At 55.0% G+C, this 13,272-nt stretch overlaps 1 protein-coding gene across 1 annotated transcript; it reads left to right on the top strand.

Moving 5' to 3' along the window:
• The first annotated feature begins 2,279 nt into the window (after positions 1-2,279).
• On the top strand, positions 2,280-13,185 carry M6PR (mannose-6-phosphate receptor, cation dependent). The gene is made up of 6 exons (XM_061568086.1): positions 2,280-2,512; positions 5,688-5,851; positions 7,494-7,603; positions 7,995-8,125; positions 8,890-9,016; positions 11,063-13,185. The coding sequence occupies exons 1-6, from the start codon at positions 2,331-2,333 to the stop codon at positions 11,192-11,194; spliced, it is 846 nt and encodes a 281-aa protein (XP_061424070.1). The 5' UTR covers positions 2,280-2,330; the 3' UTR covers positions 11,195-13,185.
• The last annotated feature ends 87 nt before the right edge of the window (positions 13,186-13,272 follow it).

Genomic DNA, 13,272 nt, shown 5'->3' with positions numbered 1-13,272 from the left:
CTTAATGGTGCAATGCAATCATCTGACCCATAGGTGGCAGCCATCTCAAGCCAGAGGACGAGAGGACTCTAACCGCCACGCATATAAAGGATTTATAGTGAAAAACTTTGTTTTTACGGGTTATACTTATTACAAGACGAAGGTACTCTGCAAACCCACCGGCTACCTTCAAAGATTTGTTCATGAAGCCATCCAGATATATAAACACAGACACAACTTAAACCGAGAAGATGGGTACAAACTGAGCAATCATTGGAAGGGCGTTATTAACCAAGTAAAGTCTTAACTGACTGTGATGTTTCCATCCTACCTGCCTATGTCAGCTGTTATTTCCGACTCTCTGTGTGTCTCTCTGTGTCTCTCTCATTATGTGTACCTCTTGCTCTGAGGGTGTTTTGTTCCTGTTGCCCGGCTCTCTGACATTGACACGCCAATCTTCTCATTGTCACGCCTCCGGTGGCTGGGCCGTCTCACATTGACATACTAATCTCTCACATTTACAGCTTCACATCAAGATTTACGTGCAAATTCCTTCTCTAGCTCCGCCCACTTACCCTTGGGGTGGGCCCACAAAAAATCCTATATAAACTCTTGTTGCAGCAGCTCTTTCTCCTACATCAGCAGTCCTCCTGCTGCTTATTTCACACCTGATGACGGTTGCTTGTGTTGCGATCGAAACGTCGTGATCTATTATCTGTTCTACATACGTGGCTTTACTGAAAGAACCAAAGAGTATGGATTCCTGCAGTCACGAATGCTTCAAATCAAGAATAAAACAGGTGTTTACATGTTAAACCACCAAACATTATCCTTTTTTCAAGGAATCATGTCTGCATTAACCACACGTACTTGTGGTGAACATGTCTAGTGTCCTCCTTCCTCGCGGCGTGTGTGTGGTGTATGTGTGCGTGTGGTGTGTGTGCGTGTGGTGTGCATGTGGTGTGTATGCGTGTGGTGTGCGGCGCGCACACTCAGTCGGAGACGAGGAAGTTGCAGGAGGCACCGTCTCTCTTTATAATCTCGTTCACACCACCAACTCCGGCCTCCTCTCTCACGACCACGCTGCCGTACAGCCCGACCCAGACACGACCCTGACCGCGTTACACCGACGGTGTCGACCGAGACAGCCAACTACTGTCAGGCCGCGCAATGATCGGGCGAAGGCGGCAGCAACAAAGGCGGGAACGACGACAGCGACGACGAGACGAGTCCACTCCCAGAACCGGCAGCCCGGAGCTCTCGCTCTCCGCTGCTTTTATTCCCCTCGGCGCGGCCTGGCTCCGCCCTAGCCGCGCCTCCCTTCTCGAACCCTCCAGAGGGTTCCAGGAGCCTCCCCACGAGGCCTACCGTGACCCTTGCCCCAGTTCCTCCGCCCTGCTGGCACACACACACCGTGTATATGCTCAGCGGCGTGTGCACTAAGTGTCCACCGCAGTTGCTGGTGCTGTACAGCAGTCGGCGCTGTGCCACTACACATGCAAAAAAACATGCTCCGATAATATATGTATTGTCTTGGAAACTGATTGGTCCACACCAGAGACAGCTTTCTTTGAGCCTAGTCTCAAAGTGTGAGACCGGAGAACTATCTGCGGCCATCCTCTCCATCATTAGCACCGATAATCGAGAGTCTACTGTAGTTGTATTGTTATTCGACATACTGGCATTAATTTGATATGAACATATGCATTATACTTAGTTAATATTGATTAGTGCTCAGCTTCAAAAGAAACCCCATTTTATGATATTCTGTAATGACGTGTCAGCCCATACGGAAAAAAACTCTGCACTCTCTCCACAACTGCTCCATCACCAATGGGGAGTGAGTTGAGGGGGTGGAGGATTTGATGGCACAAACTACCCAGGCAGGTGCTCAGATTTTGGTTGGGCTGATGGGAAGACATAACCTCTAACGTGCCGAGTTTCGTTTGACTCCACGTTCCCATTTCACCACCCCCCTACCCAACACGTCCCCCTTAAACTCACGTTCCTAATTGACCTACCCAACACGTCCGCCTTAACCCCACGTTCCTATTTCACCATACCCCTACCCAACATGTCCGCCTTTCTTAACCCCACGTTCCTATTTCACCATCCCCCCTACCCAACATGTCCGCCTTCATTAACCCCCACCTTTCTATTGAACCCCCACCTTTCTATTGAACCACCACCCCCCTACCCAACATGTCCGTCTTCCTTAACCACCACCTTTCTCCCACCACTCCCCTACCCAACATGTCCGCTGATGGACTGACGTCACTTCCCCCGCCCGCACAACTTCCGCTACTGTGCATCACGAGCACGTGACGCGCCAGTCGGTGTCAACAACGAGAATGGGAGGCATGGAGGCTCCGCTGCCGCTGCGCTCTCTCCTCCTCCTGCCGCTGCTGCTGCCGCTCCTCTCGACGGTGTCGGCGCAGACCCCGGGGGGCTGCACGCTCACCACCAAGTCCGGGAAGCCGTCCGACCGCGAGGCCCAGCTGCTCGCCCGGCTCGAGCCTCTGCGCGGCACAACGTGAGTGCAATTCCCAGCGCGGATGCGCCGGCCCCCTGTGGACTCGCCCCCCCCTCCCTCGCCCCGCCACAGACGCGCGCTCCCATTGGTCGAGCGGCACGGAGGCTGCGTGTAACGGCGCTCGCCGTTGGACCACGCGGCCGGCACGAGACGCGTTCGCACTTATCCGCGCTGGGGAATGTAAAGCGGGGCCTTGAGGGTGTGGGGGGTACTTTGGGGGTAAAGGGGGCCTCGCGGAGACCCCCGATGGGTCCTGTGGGTTCTGAGGACTTGGGGGATTTGGGGTCACGGGGGTTCTTGGGGGATTTGGGGTCACGGGGAATCTGATGACTTAAGGGATTTAGGATCACGGGGAATCTGAAGACTTGGGGGTTCTTGGGGGATTTGGGATCACGGGGACTCGCAGTGAAAACTAAAAACAGTCTTTACTATTGCCAGGCAAGGCTCACTGAGACGGACAATTCTGTTTCAGAAGGGACCTGGACACGAATGATAGCGCAACGAAGACGGCTTCTCACGTGTAAATGTTTCTAAAATAGAGGGGAAAGCGGGAGGACCCGGAGAAAAATCCACCCGAATACGGGGAGAGATACACGCAAACTCCAAATATACAGCAGCAGCAGGCGTCAGGGTCGGGCTCGAACCCACGACCTCCTGTATACCAGGCGAGGTAGTTAACATCTCACAGCCACCGCGACGTCCCTGTGATGTCGAGTCCACCAAAAGCGATGAGCTATAAAGCTGTCTTTCACAGATGTCCTCCAGTGTTGACTCAGGGGATCACGGTTCCTGGAGACTCATGTGACAAATTCGGACTAGTCACCGGGACTCGGGGGTTCCCGTATGAACCGTGGTTCAAGGAAACTTGGGGCTCGAGGGTTGTGGTTCTTGGGATCTCGATGTGGATTTGAGTAGGCCGTCCCGGGCCCCTAATTCTGAGCGGAACGACTGCGTCACCCCCCCCCCCCCCTCCAGCGTGGGGCGGCTGAGTTAGAGAATGGGCTTCGCCCTTCCTCCTGAATGCTATCGCTGGGTTACCGGGATCCACGGGGTTTCTGCCTCTGCCCAACGCGGTTCGTTCCCCCGCCTTCCTACTTCGAGGCGACACTTCCTCATCATGGACGGGCAGTCACGTGCCCCGCCCCCCCCCCGATTCCCAGCGGCTGAGTGTGGTGGTTGGGGGAAGGGCTGTAGTCTGGTTGGCAAGTGTGGCTTGGGGCTAGTGTCTGACTCGTGTGGTTCGTGGTAGGGCTCGTGTCTGACTCGTGTGCTTAGTGGTAGAGCTCGTGTCTGACTCGTGTGGTGAGTGGTAGGGCTCGTGTCTGACTGGCTAGAGTGGTTAATGGTAACGCCAGTGTCGGGAAGGCGAGTTTGTTGTGCCCCTGTGTGTGCAAGCCTCCTATTTGTGCGTGTGTTCGTGTGGACACGCATGTGTTGTGGCTAGCGCGATGCGCTACGAACCCAGCGACCCGAGTTCAATTTCCGCTTACGGACAATTATTATTTGAACCGGTCCTGGGTCTCCCCTAGGTCAACTCGGCCTCAAATGAGTACCTGGTACGGTGTGTAAACATAATTGCTAGGGAGACAAAGGCGGCCGAGCGTGGTGTTGGCCACCCACCACCTCATGTGCCGTACCTGCTTCATAGGTGCTCGCCAACAGCACTTGCCCCTACAGTCTGTTAAGGGTACGCGTCATGTTGCCCACATACCCAGCCACCGCATGCCCAAACAGCTTCTATTTGACCAGATAGAGGGGGCTAAACGGGCATGGCACGGGCTGGAAAAGAGATGGACTGATGCGGTACAAGATGATGTGGACTTGAGTGGAATTGACGAACACTGGCACCAGCGGTGTCAAGATCGGCCTCTATGGAGGAGGCTCGTGAAGGACGCTACTAGGCATTTGCAGGCAGTCACCCTCCAACAACAACAACGGAGGACAAAGGAATGATGCTCACAACAATGAGCGGAGGGCCGGGTGGGGCCAAGTAGGGGGCACATCTGGTCCCCCCTACTGTGCCAACTTGCCACGGTGGCGAGATGTTAACTACCTCGCCTGGTATACAGGAGGTTATGGGTTCGATCCCGACCTGGACACCTATGTATTTGGAGTTTGCATGTTCTCCCCGTGGTAGCGTGAATTTTACTCTACGTCACCCGGTTTTCCCCTCCACATTTATAAATATGTGTTCGGAGTATCTAACTGGTATAAATGTGCACGTGATGAGCCACTTCGCTTAGCTCATTTGTGGCCATGTTGCTTTTCAAAAATTAACCCGTAAAAACAAAGTTTTTCACTCTAAATCCTTTATATGCGTGGCGGATAGAGTCCTCTCGTCCTCTGGCTTGAGATGGCTGCCACCTATGGGTCAGATGATTGTCTGCCAGCATTAAGCAATTGGTAATAAAATATTTATTTAGTTTTCCCTAAACAGTGTAAAATTTTGGAAAATGTCAGCTCGATTGGATCACGGGAAGTGGGTTAAAAAACGACCAAAAGATTTGCACGGTCGTAAGCAAGCAAGCAAGCACGCAAGCAAGCAAGCGAACAATATAAAGGATTTAAAAAGAGCTTAACAGCTCAGTGGACCTTGCCTGGGAAAAAAAAAATTCTGCCAGTCATCTCAGTGCTTCAACCCATGGCACCTGGGTCTGTCCCGTGACCTCCTGTCAGCGACCCTTCGACACTTCACGTGGCCTCAAAGTGCACCTGGCCTGGCACAACTGCTGTGGTGATGTCACCACCACTCAGTGGTGAATGGCGGCTCTTGGTGTTGTGTGCATGCCAACTGTGCCAACGTGTTAATGTGTATGTGTGGCCACATGTCAATGAATGTGTTATCACAGCCAACACCAATGATGATGAGATGAACCAGTCCTGGGCCTCCACTAGGTCAACCCGGCAGTGTGTAAACATTGTCACTAAGAAGACCAAGGCAGCGTAGTGCTTACCACCCACCTACCCCCTCGAGTGCTATACAGGCCTTCATAGGTGCTCGCTATAACAACACTTGCCCCAACAGTTTGTTAACGGAGGGAACTTTGTGTGCCCATGCCAACTGTGCACACTCGTGTGAATGTGCCCGCAAGTCAACAATGAGCGTGCGCTCTCAATGCCTTTTTCACGAGCGTTGCGTGTACTTGTGCGTGTACTTGTGCGTGTTGGCGTGCAGACTGATTTCGAGCTACGAGTCGGATGGCGAAACCTACAACTACACGATGCGCGTGTGCGACTCCGTGGCCGGGGCCCCCGCCACTGCGGGACTGGTGCAGCGCGACGCCAAGGGAGCCCAGACCATCATTGGGCGGACCAATGAGACGCACCTCATCGGCGGCCGTGAGTCAACCCACACCCCCAATTATGTGTCCTGCACCCACCCAGTCCTGTATTCCCCCCCCTCCATTCCCAATCCTGTATCCCCCAATCCCTCGATCACATTCATGGATCATCTCTCGGTAAAGCCCACTAAGCTATATGTCTCTTTTTCAGAAGCGACCTGGCTATTACAAATGATAGCTTGACAAAGTGGGTCATCATGTGGAAATTTATAAACAGCTAAATACTCTAATCGGATGTTTATAAATGTCGAGGGAAAAACCGGAGGACCTGGAGAAAAATCCACGCGTCCACGGGGAGAACACACAAACTCCAAATAAACAGGCGCCAGGGTCGGGATCGAACCCACGTCCTCCTGTACAACCGGGGGACTAAGTAATAATGTCGTTGCTGCTGTCATTCTTACGTATGTATGTTGAACTTCTTTCGCTCTGCACGTAGCCAACTGTAATGCTAGCGTGAGGCTCTCGTCACGAAGGAAGGCGCTGCTGTGATTCACAACACAGTCTGCAAGTAGGCGTGCAGGAGACGGGGGACGACACCGTGATATGGAATCCATGCCAACTGAGTCATTTGCGGTGTTGTAATTTTATTTGGGAATTAATTTGCAAATTCGGACCGTGACATCAGCAATGAGGTCCTTGAGATCTTGTGATCTCCTCCTCAGTATTACAAGGTCAAGGCTCCGTTCCTGGGGTGAATCGGGGCTCTTGCCAGTGCGGCTCCAAGACTGTGGAACGCGTTGGCCTCTGATGATTAATAACACAATCGGAATCTTGAGCGCTATTTAAATCTGCCCTGAAAACTCACCTCTTTGAAATGGCCGCTGGCTCGGTCTTACTTCCATGCTTTCCATACACGGTGCTGGCGCATTGGGATTCTTGGATGAAATATGCCTTACAAATGCTATTTATATATATTATAAGCCATGGGATCTTTAACGCCGAGTAGTTTTTAAAAAGTTGAGTTCACCTAAAAAAAAAATTTGAACTATACATTTTTTTTTACCAGGTAAGGCACCCTGAGCAATGTAGCTCTTTTTCAGAAGCGACCTGGCTATCACTAATGATAGCTCAACAAAGTGGCTTATCGCGTGGGCATTTATGGCAGCCAAACACTCTAAACGTGTGATGTTGATTCTAAATGTGGAGGGGAAAAACCAGAGGATTCGGAGAAAAATCCACGCGACCACCAGGAAGAGAGACACAGCAAACTCCAAATATATAGCAGCAGGCGTCGGGGTCGGGATTGAACCCACGACCTCCTGTAGACCAGGCGAGGTGGTTAACATCTTGCCACCTTAGCGCAGCATTAACCACGAGGGCGGCCCTCTGGATTCAAACCGCGACGCTTCGCAGCGAACTGGCAAACGTGCCACCGCTGGGCAGCAGCAGCAGCGCCGCTGCCCCTCGATTTGACTCTAGAATCTATCGGTTTCTCTTTTGTCTCCTTGTCGACACACTCCTCACTCGTGCTGAAGGCGTCGGCGTGCGAGCTCCTTTCATCCGTCTGTTTAGCAGGAGGTGACGGTAACCCTCGCGATGTATGATCCGGCGCGCGTGAAACGTCCGCGTGACGTCCTGTTTGCGACTCGGGTCCCTGACTCCGAACTCTGACCCCCATATGCTGCCTGTGCGCACAGTCGACTGGATCCTGCTGATCTACAAGGGTGGCGAGGCCTACGACACCCACTGCCACTCGGAGAAGCGCAAGGCCATGGTCATGATCTCCTGCGACCCCTACAGGCTGGCCGTGCGTGCAGCAGTTCGCGATCGCGCTCTGGCCCACAACCGCACGCAGTCCCGTAACCACACGCAATCGCGTGCAATCACACGCAATCGCACGCAACCACACGCAATCACACGCAGTCCCGTAACCACGCGCAATCGCGTGCAATCACATGCAACCACACGCAATCACACGCAATCACACGCAACCGCACACAGTCCCGTAACCACGCGCAATCACGTGCAATCACACGCAACTGCGTGCGGTCCCCTTGATCACACGCAACCGCACAGTCCCGTAACCACGCGCAATCGCGTGCAATCACACGCAACCGCGCACAGTCGCCGTGATCACGCGCAGCCACACACAGTCCACCATCATCGCCACCCTCAGCACCCTTTGCGCGCGTGTGCAGAGTCAGCTGACGATCGTGAGCGAGGAGCGGGAGAAGGACGCCGACTGCTTCTATCTGTTTGAGATGAGCAGCTCGGTGGCCTGCAACGACCAGGGCAGCGGCCTCGGAGCCGGCGCCATCATCTTCATCGTGTGAGTGCGGGCGGGGGGGGGGGGCGGCATGCGAGAGAGGGGGGTGGGATAGAGGGAGAGAGAAGGGTGAGGAGGGAGGGAGCAAGCGGGTTAGATGACAATGCAGGGAGATGGCCATGCGAATGGATGCATGGGGTTAGAGAGAGTGTGGCTTGGGGAGAGATCGGGTGAGAGGTGTGGCGTCAGCGAGTGGGTCAGCGGATGCGTTCGTGAGGAATCGAGTGAGAGTAAAAAATAAGTGAATGAGCGATGTTCGAATGGGCGAGTGAGTGAAAGGGTGGAGGGACACCGGAGCTAATGAGTCGGGGAGACGATTGGGTGGATGGATGAGTGGGCGAGCGAAAGGTGAGCAAGTGAGAGGATGGACGAGCGGGTGGGCGGGCAGACAGGCGGGCGAGTGAATGAGAGAGTGGGCGAGCGAGCGCGTGTGTGTGTGCGTAGGAGAGAAGTGGTGGGGAGTGGTAGTGTCACGGTTAGCGTGCCGCACTATGAACCTGGCGACCTGAGTTCGATTCCCGCTCACGGCCAACACCATTGACGATTATCTAAACCGGTGCTGGGCCCTACTTATTTGACTCGGCCTCAAATGAGTACCTGGTGTGGTGTGTAGTAAACATCGCCACTGGGGAGACAAAGGCGGCCAGGTGTGGTGCTGGCCACCCACTCCTTCGTGTGCCATTCCGGCCTTATGTGCTCACGAACAGCACTTGCCCCAACAGTCTGTTAACGCTATACGGGGGACCGTTGTCTTTGTGTGCGTGCAGGTTGCTGGTGCTTATCGCCGTGTACCTGCTCGGCGGTTTCCTGTACCAGCGCTTCGTGGTCGGAGCGAAGGGCGCAGAGCAAATCCCAAACTACCACTTCTGGCAGAACCTGGGCAACATCCTGGCTGTACGCGCATGCACACGCACGCACACGCACGCACACGCACGCACACGCACGCACACGCACGCACAAAGACAAGACTGTAGGGGCAAGTGCTGTTAGCGAGCACTTTTTGAGGCTAGCACGGTACACGAGGGGGTGGGTGGCCAGCACCACGCCCGACCGCCTTTGTCTCCCTAGTGACGATGTGTACACACTGCACCAGGTGCACGTTTGAGACTGAGTCGACCCAGGGGAGGCCCAGGACCAGCTCCGAATAATATTGACTGGCATTGCCCGTGAGCGGGAATCCAACTAGGGTCGCCAGGTTCGTAGCGCTACACTACTGGCTCCCCCCTATACGACTGCTCGCACACACACGCCGCATACAGTACGTGCAAAGACGCGCACGCGTCTGGACACGGATATAGACGCGACGTTACGCACGGGGTGATGTGCTGCTGGCCGCTGGAGGAGCAAGAGACGCCGGCCCCGTGCCGGTTTTCCTCGCTCTGCACGGCGGTGGCCGGACGTAGGAGGAGTAGTCGATGCATCCCAAACAATGGGGGCACAAAGCAAAACCGCACGGCGAGACCGCTGCCTGCCGAGTAGCACACACAGTGCGCACACACAGTGTGCACACACAGTGCACACACAGTACACACACAGTGCACACACAGTACACACACAGTACACACACAGTACACACACACAGTACACACATTACACAGTACACACATTACACAGTACACACACACACAGTACACACACACACAGTACACACACAGTGCACACTCAGTACACACACAGGACACACACAGTACACACACAGTACACACACAGTACACACACAGTGCACACACAGTGCACACACAGTGCACACTCAGTACACACTCAGTACACACACAGTACACACACAGTGCACACACAGTACACACACAGTACACACACAGTACACACACACAGTGCACACACAGTGCACACACAGTGCACACACAGTACACACACAGTACACACACAGAGTCCACACATTGAATGTGTCTGTGTGAGACTTCTGCCTGCCGAGTCGCGCAAACACTACGCACACACAGTACACACACAGTGCACACACACTACACACACACAGTACACACACAGTGTACACACAGTACACACACAGTACACACACACAATGTTGTCCTACGTCCGACCGCATATCTGCGTGCGAGTGAATTCAAACCACGTAATATCGCCAATTTTGGGTGGAAAATTTCCAGCCGCAGCATCTGAAGTCAGTTCTCTTGCGCGGAAGTTGCGTTCCTGAAGACCACCGCATTGTGGAAAAATCGGGTTATAATAAATAATGTAGTGCAAGGCACAGTCCACGATAACACGTGAAATGCTTACGCAGGCCGAACAAAGACTTGAGGCGCGGGGGTATCGTCCAGAAGCATCCAGCAGCATCCCGCTACCTTGTGTGGTGATAATGCTTCGCCGAGGCAGCCGCACATCTGCTCGTTCCTACTCGCGTGACGTAGTTCCATTCACTCGATGGCGTTATATCCAATTCGCGTCATGGACTCGCGCGTTGTAGGACAACATGACTCTACAGTGCGAAATCGCACAAACCGAACCCGCCGAGAGCGAGTAAAACCTGCGCTCGCTGAGCCACAAAGAGTTTCAGTTTACACCGCGATGTCTGCAGAATCTTCATGGGACTGGGGCGCGCACTCCGGGCGAATTGGTCAAAGACGATGAATGCCATTTGATTGCAAGCCACGCTTCTACAGCAATCTCAACTTGTAACTCGTCGGCGATGCTGATGATGACGACGACGATGTTGATGACGACGACGATGCTGATGATGATGATGACGACGATGATGATGATGACGATGACGACAATGATCCTGATGACGATGGCGACGATGACGACGACGATGACGACGATGACGATGATGATAACGACAATGATGACGACGACGATGACGACAACGACAATGATGACGATGATGACGACGATGACGACAACGACGACGATGCCGCCGACGGCGACTGGCAATGCTGACGATGGCCGCGTGTCGTCGTGCCGCAGGACGGCTGCGACTTCGTGTGCCGCTCCAAGCCGAAGAACCAAGCGGCGGCGTACCGCGGGGTGGGCACCGGCGCCGATGGGGACGGCGCCGAGGAGGAGGAGGAGAGGGACGACCACCTCCTGCCCATGTGACGTGGCGTCTGCCCATGTGACGTGGCGTCTGCCCCTCCACCCGCCCCCCCCCCCAGCGACTCCCTCCCTCGGGTCCCCACCCACCCCGCGTTTCTCTCACACACACAGCGTCTCTGTCACACACAGCGTCTCTCTCACACACACAGCGTCTCTCTCACACACACGGCCCGCCGGACCTGCCAAACCCATCTCCAGCCTCCCTCGACTGCCACCCCCGCCATCACTCCCTGCTGCCACCCCCGCTTAGAGACGTAACGACCTCATCGTCATCGTTGTCGTCATCGCGATCACCGCCACGTGGCTCGGGGTCACCGGTCGGAGTTTAGCAGAGCACAACTCATTCACAGCTGCTGGTCAATCCACTGCTGGATGAAGGCCCCCCCTCCCCCCACGTCCAGGTCAGTCATGGGGAATTCATTTTTTTTCTTCCATATTTCATCTTCCCGACCGGAGCAGATAAACCACCGCTGATGTTAGCCATGGCCCGGAATCAAACCGGGGCTGCCGCACTTGTACCGCAGCGCGCGCTAACCACGCCGCCACCACTCTTCCCTACCAGCCCCCCCCCCCGATTCATGATTCAGGGTGGTGGTACGATTCAGGGTCATGGTCGGTGTCCCAATTCATTGCAGTCTCTAGCGTTCTACACTGGAGTGGATCTGCAGCTCCAGTCGTGTTCTCAACCTATGGAGTTTGTAGTGTGGTGGTTATATAAACTCTATACCAGCATTATTCCATAGAATCTGTAGCAACGTGAGACTAACGACTCTACAGCGGCGTGAATCTACACTCCATGCCAGAGTCGATCTAGACTCCACGCGTCACGAGCTATCGATTCCCCGCTCACGGAAAGACGACGCTTGCATTGCGAGCGTCGGGATTGATTTTCCGATCCACGGATCGTTAACGTCTCTCATTCCCCTTCCTCCCCCGGGGGGGCGGGGGGGGGAGCGGGGGTGGAGGGGGGGGGCGTGATGATGAGTGTAGCGTCGTCATGGCGATGACTGGGAGATTTGCGCCATCCGGTCCAGCGCATTTGGATGAGGAGGCAGGTGAGAGGGAGGGAGAGAGAGGGGGAAAGAGAGGGGGAGAGAGAGAGAGGGGGAGGGAGAGAGAAAGGGAGAGAGGGGGGAGAGAGGGGGGGAGAGGGAGGGAGGGGAAGAGAGGATAATCCTTTTTTTTTTGTTCAATCTTTTTAAAATTCGCGAACGCTCGGTCACAGAGGTCGATGTCCCTTGGGAAGGGGGGGGGGGCGTGGGGTGTCCGTGCAGCCCCCCACAGTTGCCCCCTGCCCCCCAATCTCCCTTGCCTGTTGAGTTTTTATATTTCCCGCTTGTGTTTCCCGCATTTTCTTGCGGAGCGCTCTCTGCTGCTGGTTGCTCCAGAGTTACCCCCCCCCATTCCTCCTCCCCTCGGTCTTCAGAACCCCCTCCAACTTGCGCACCCCCCCAAAATATATCCCCCTCCACCTTGCCCGCTCCCCTCCAATGAACCACTCCACGGGTGTTGGGGTGTATCTCGCTGCTGTCACCCTGTTGTTTACCGTTGGGACGGGCAGCGAGTGGCAGGGTACGCAATGCCGTGTGCTGCATTCGTTCGTCGTGGTGGGGTGCGTGCGCGTGTGTGTGGGCGCTGTCGTGGTAGGAGGCGGGGTGCGTGTGTGCTTGTTCTGGTAGCGGTTCGGGGGTGTGTGTGTGTGCGCTCTACTGGTAGGGGTGGAGTGTGGTGCGTGTTTGCTTGTATGGGATAAGGGTTGTGGTGCATGTGTGCTTGTACTAGTAGGGGCGTCGTGCGAGTGTGCTGCACTGGTAGTGGTTGTGCTGTGGCGCGTGTGTGCTGCACTGCTCGTGGTCGGGGCAGGGTGCGTGTTCGTTCTGGGGAGGGGTCGGGGTGCAGGAGCCGCTCTTTCGCGGGATTTTCGGTGTGCGTCCTGCGGGGGTCCCTGTTACGTTCGGAGCTGTTTGCCGAGTTGCAATAAAGCGGAGAGCGGTCACGTTGTGCTCACGTGTGCGTGTGTCCGTGTGCGCGTCTCTGTGCGCCCACCCCTCTTCTCTCCAGCCACGCCGTTGATCGTCCTG

The sequence above is a fragment of the Lethenteron reissneri genome, chromosome 40, assembly GCF_015708825.2.
Source record: "Lethenteron reissneri isolate LAM-NWPU_2019-01 chromosome 40, ASM1570882v1, whole genome shotgun sequence".
Classification (NCBI taxonomy): Eukaryota; Metazoa; Chordata; class Hyperoartia; order Petromyzontiformes; family Petromyzontidae; genus Lethenteron; species Lethenteron reissneri.
The sequence above is the reverse complement of the archived record's forward strand: the minus strand, read 5'-3'. Positions and strand labels throughout refer to the sequence as shown.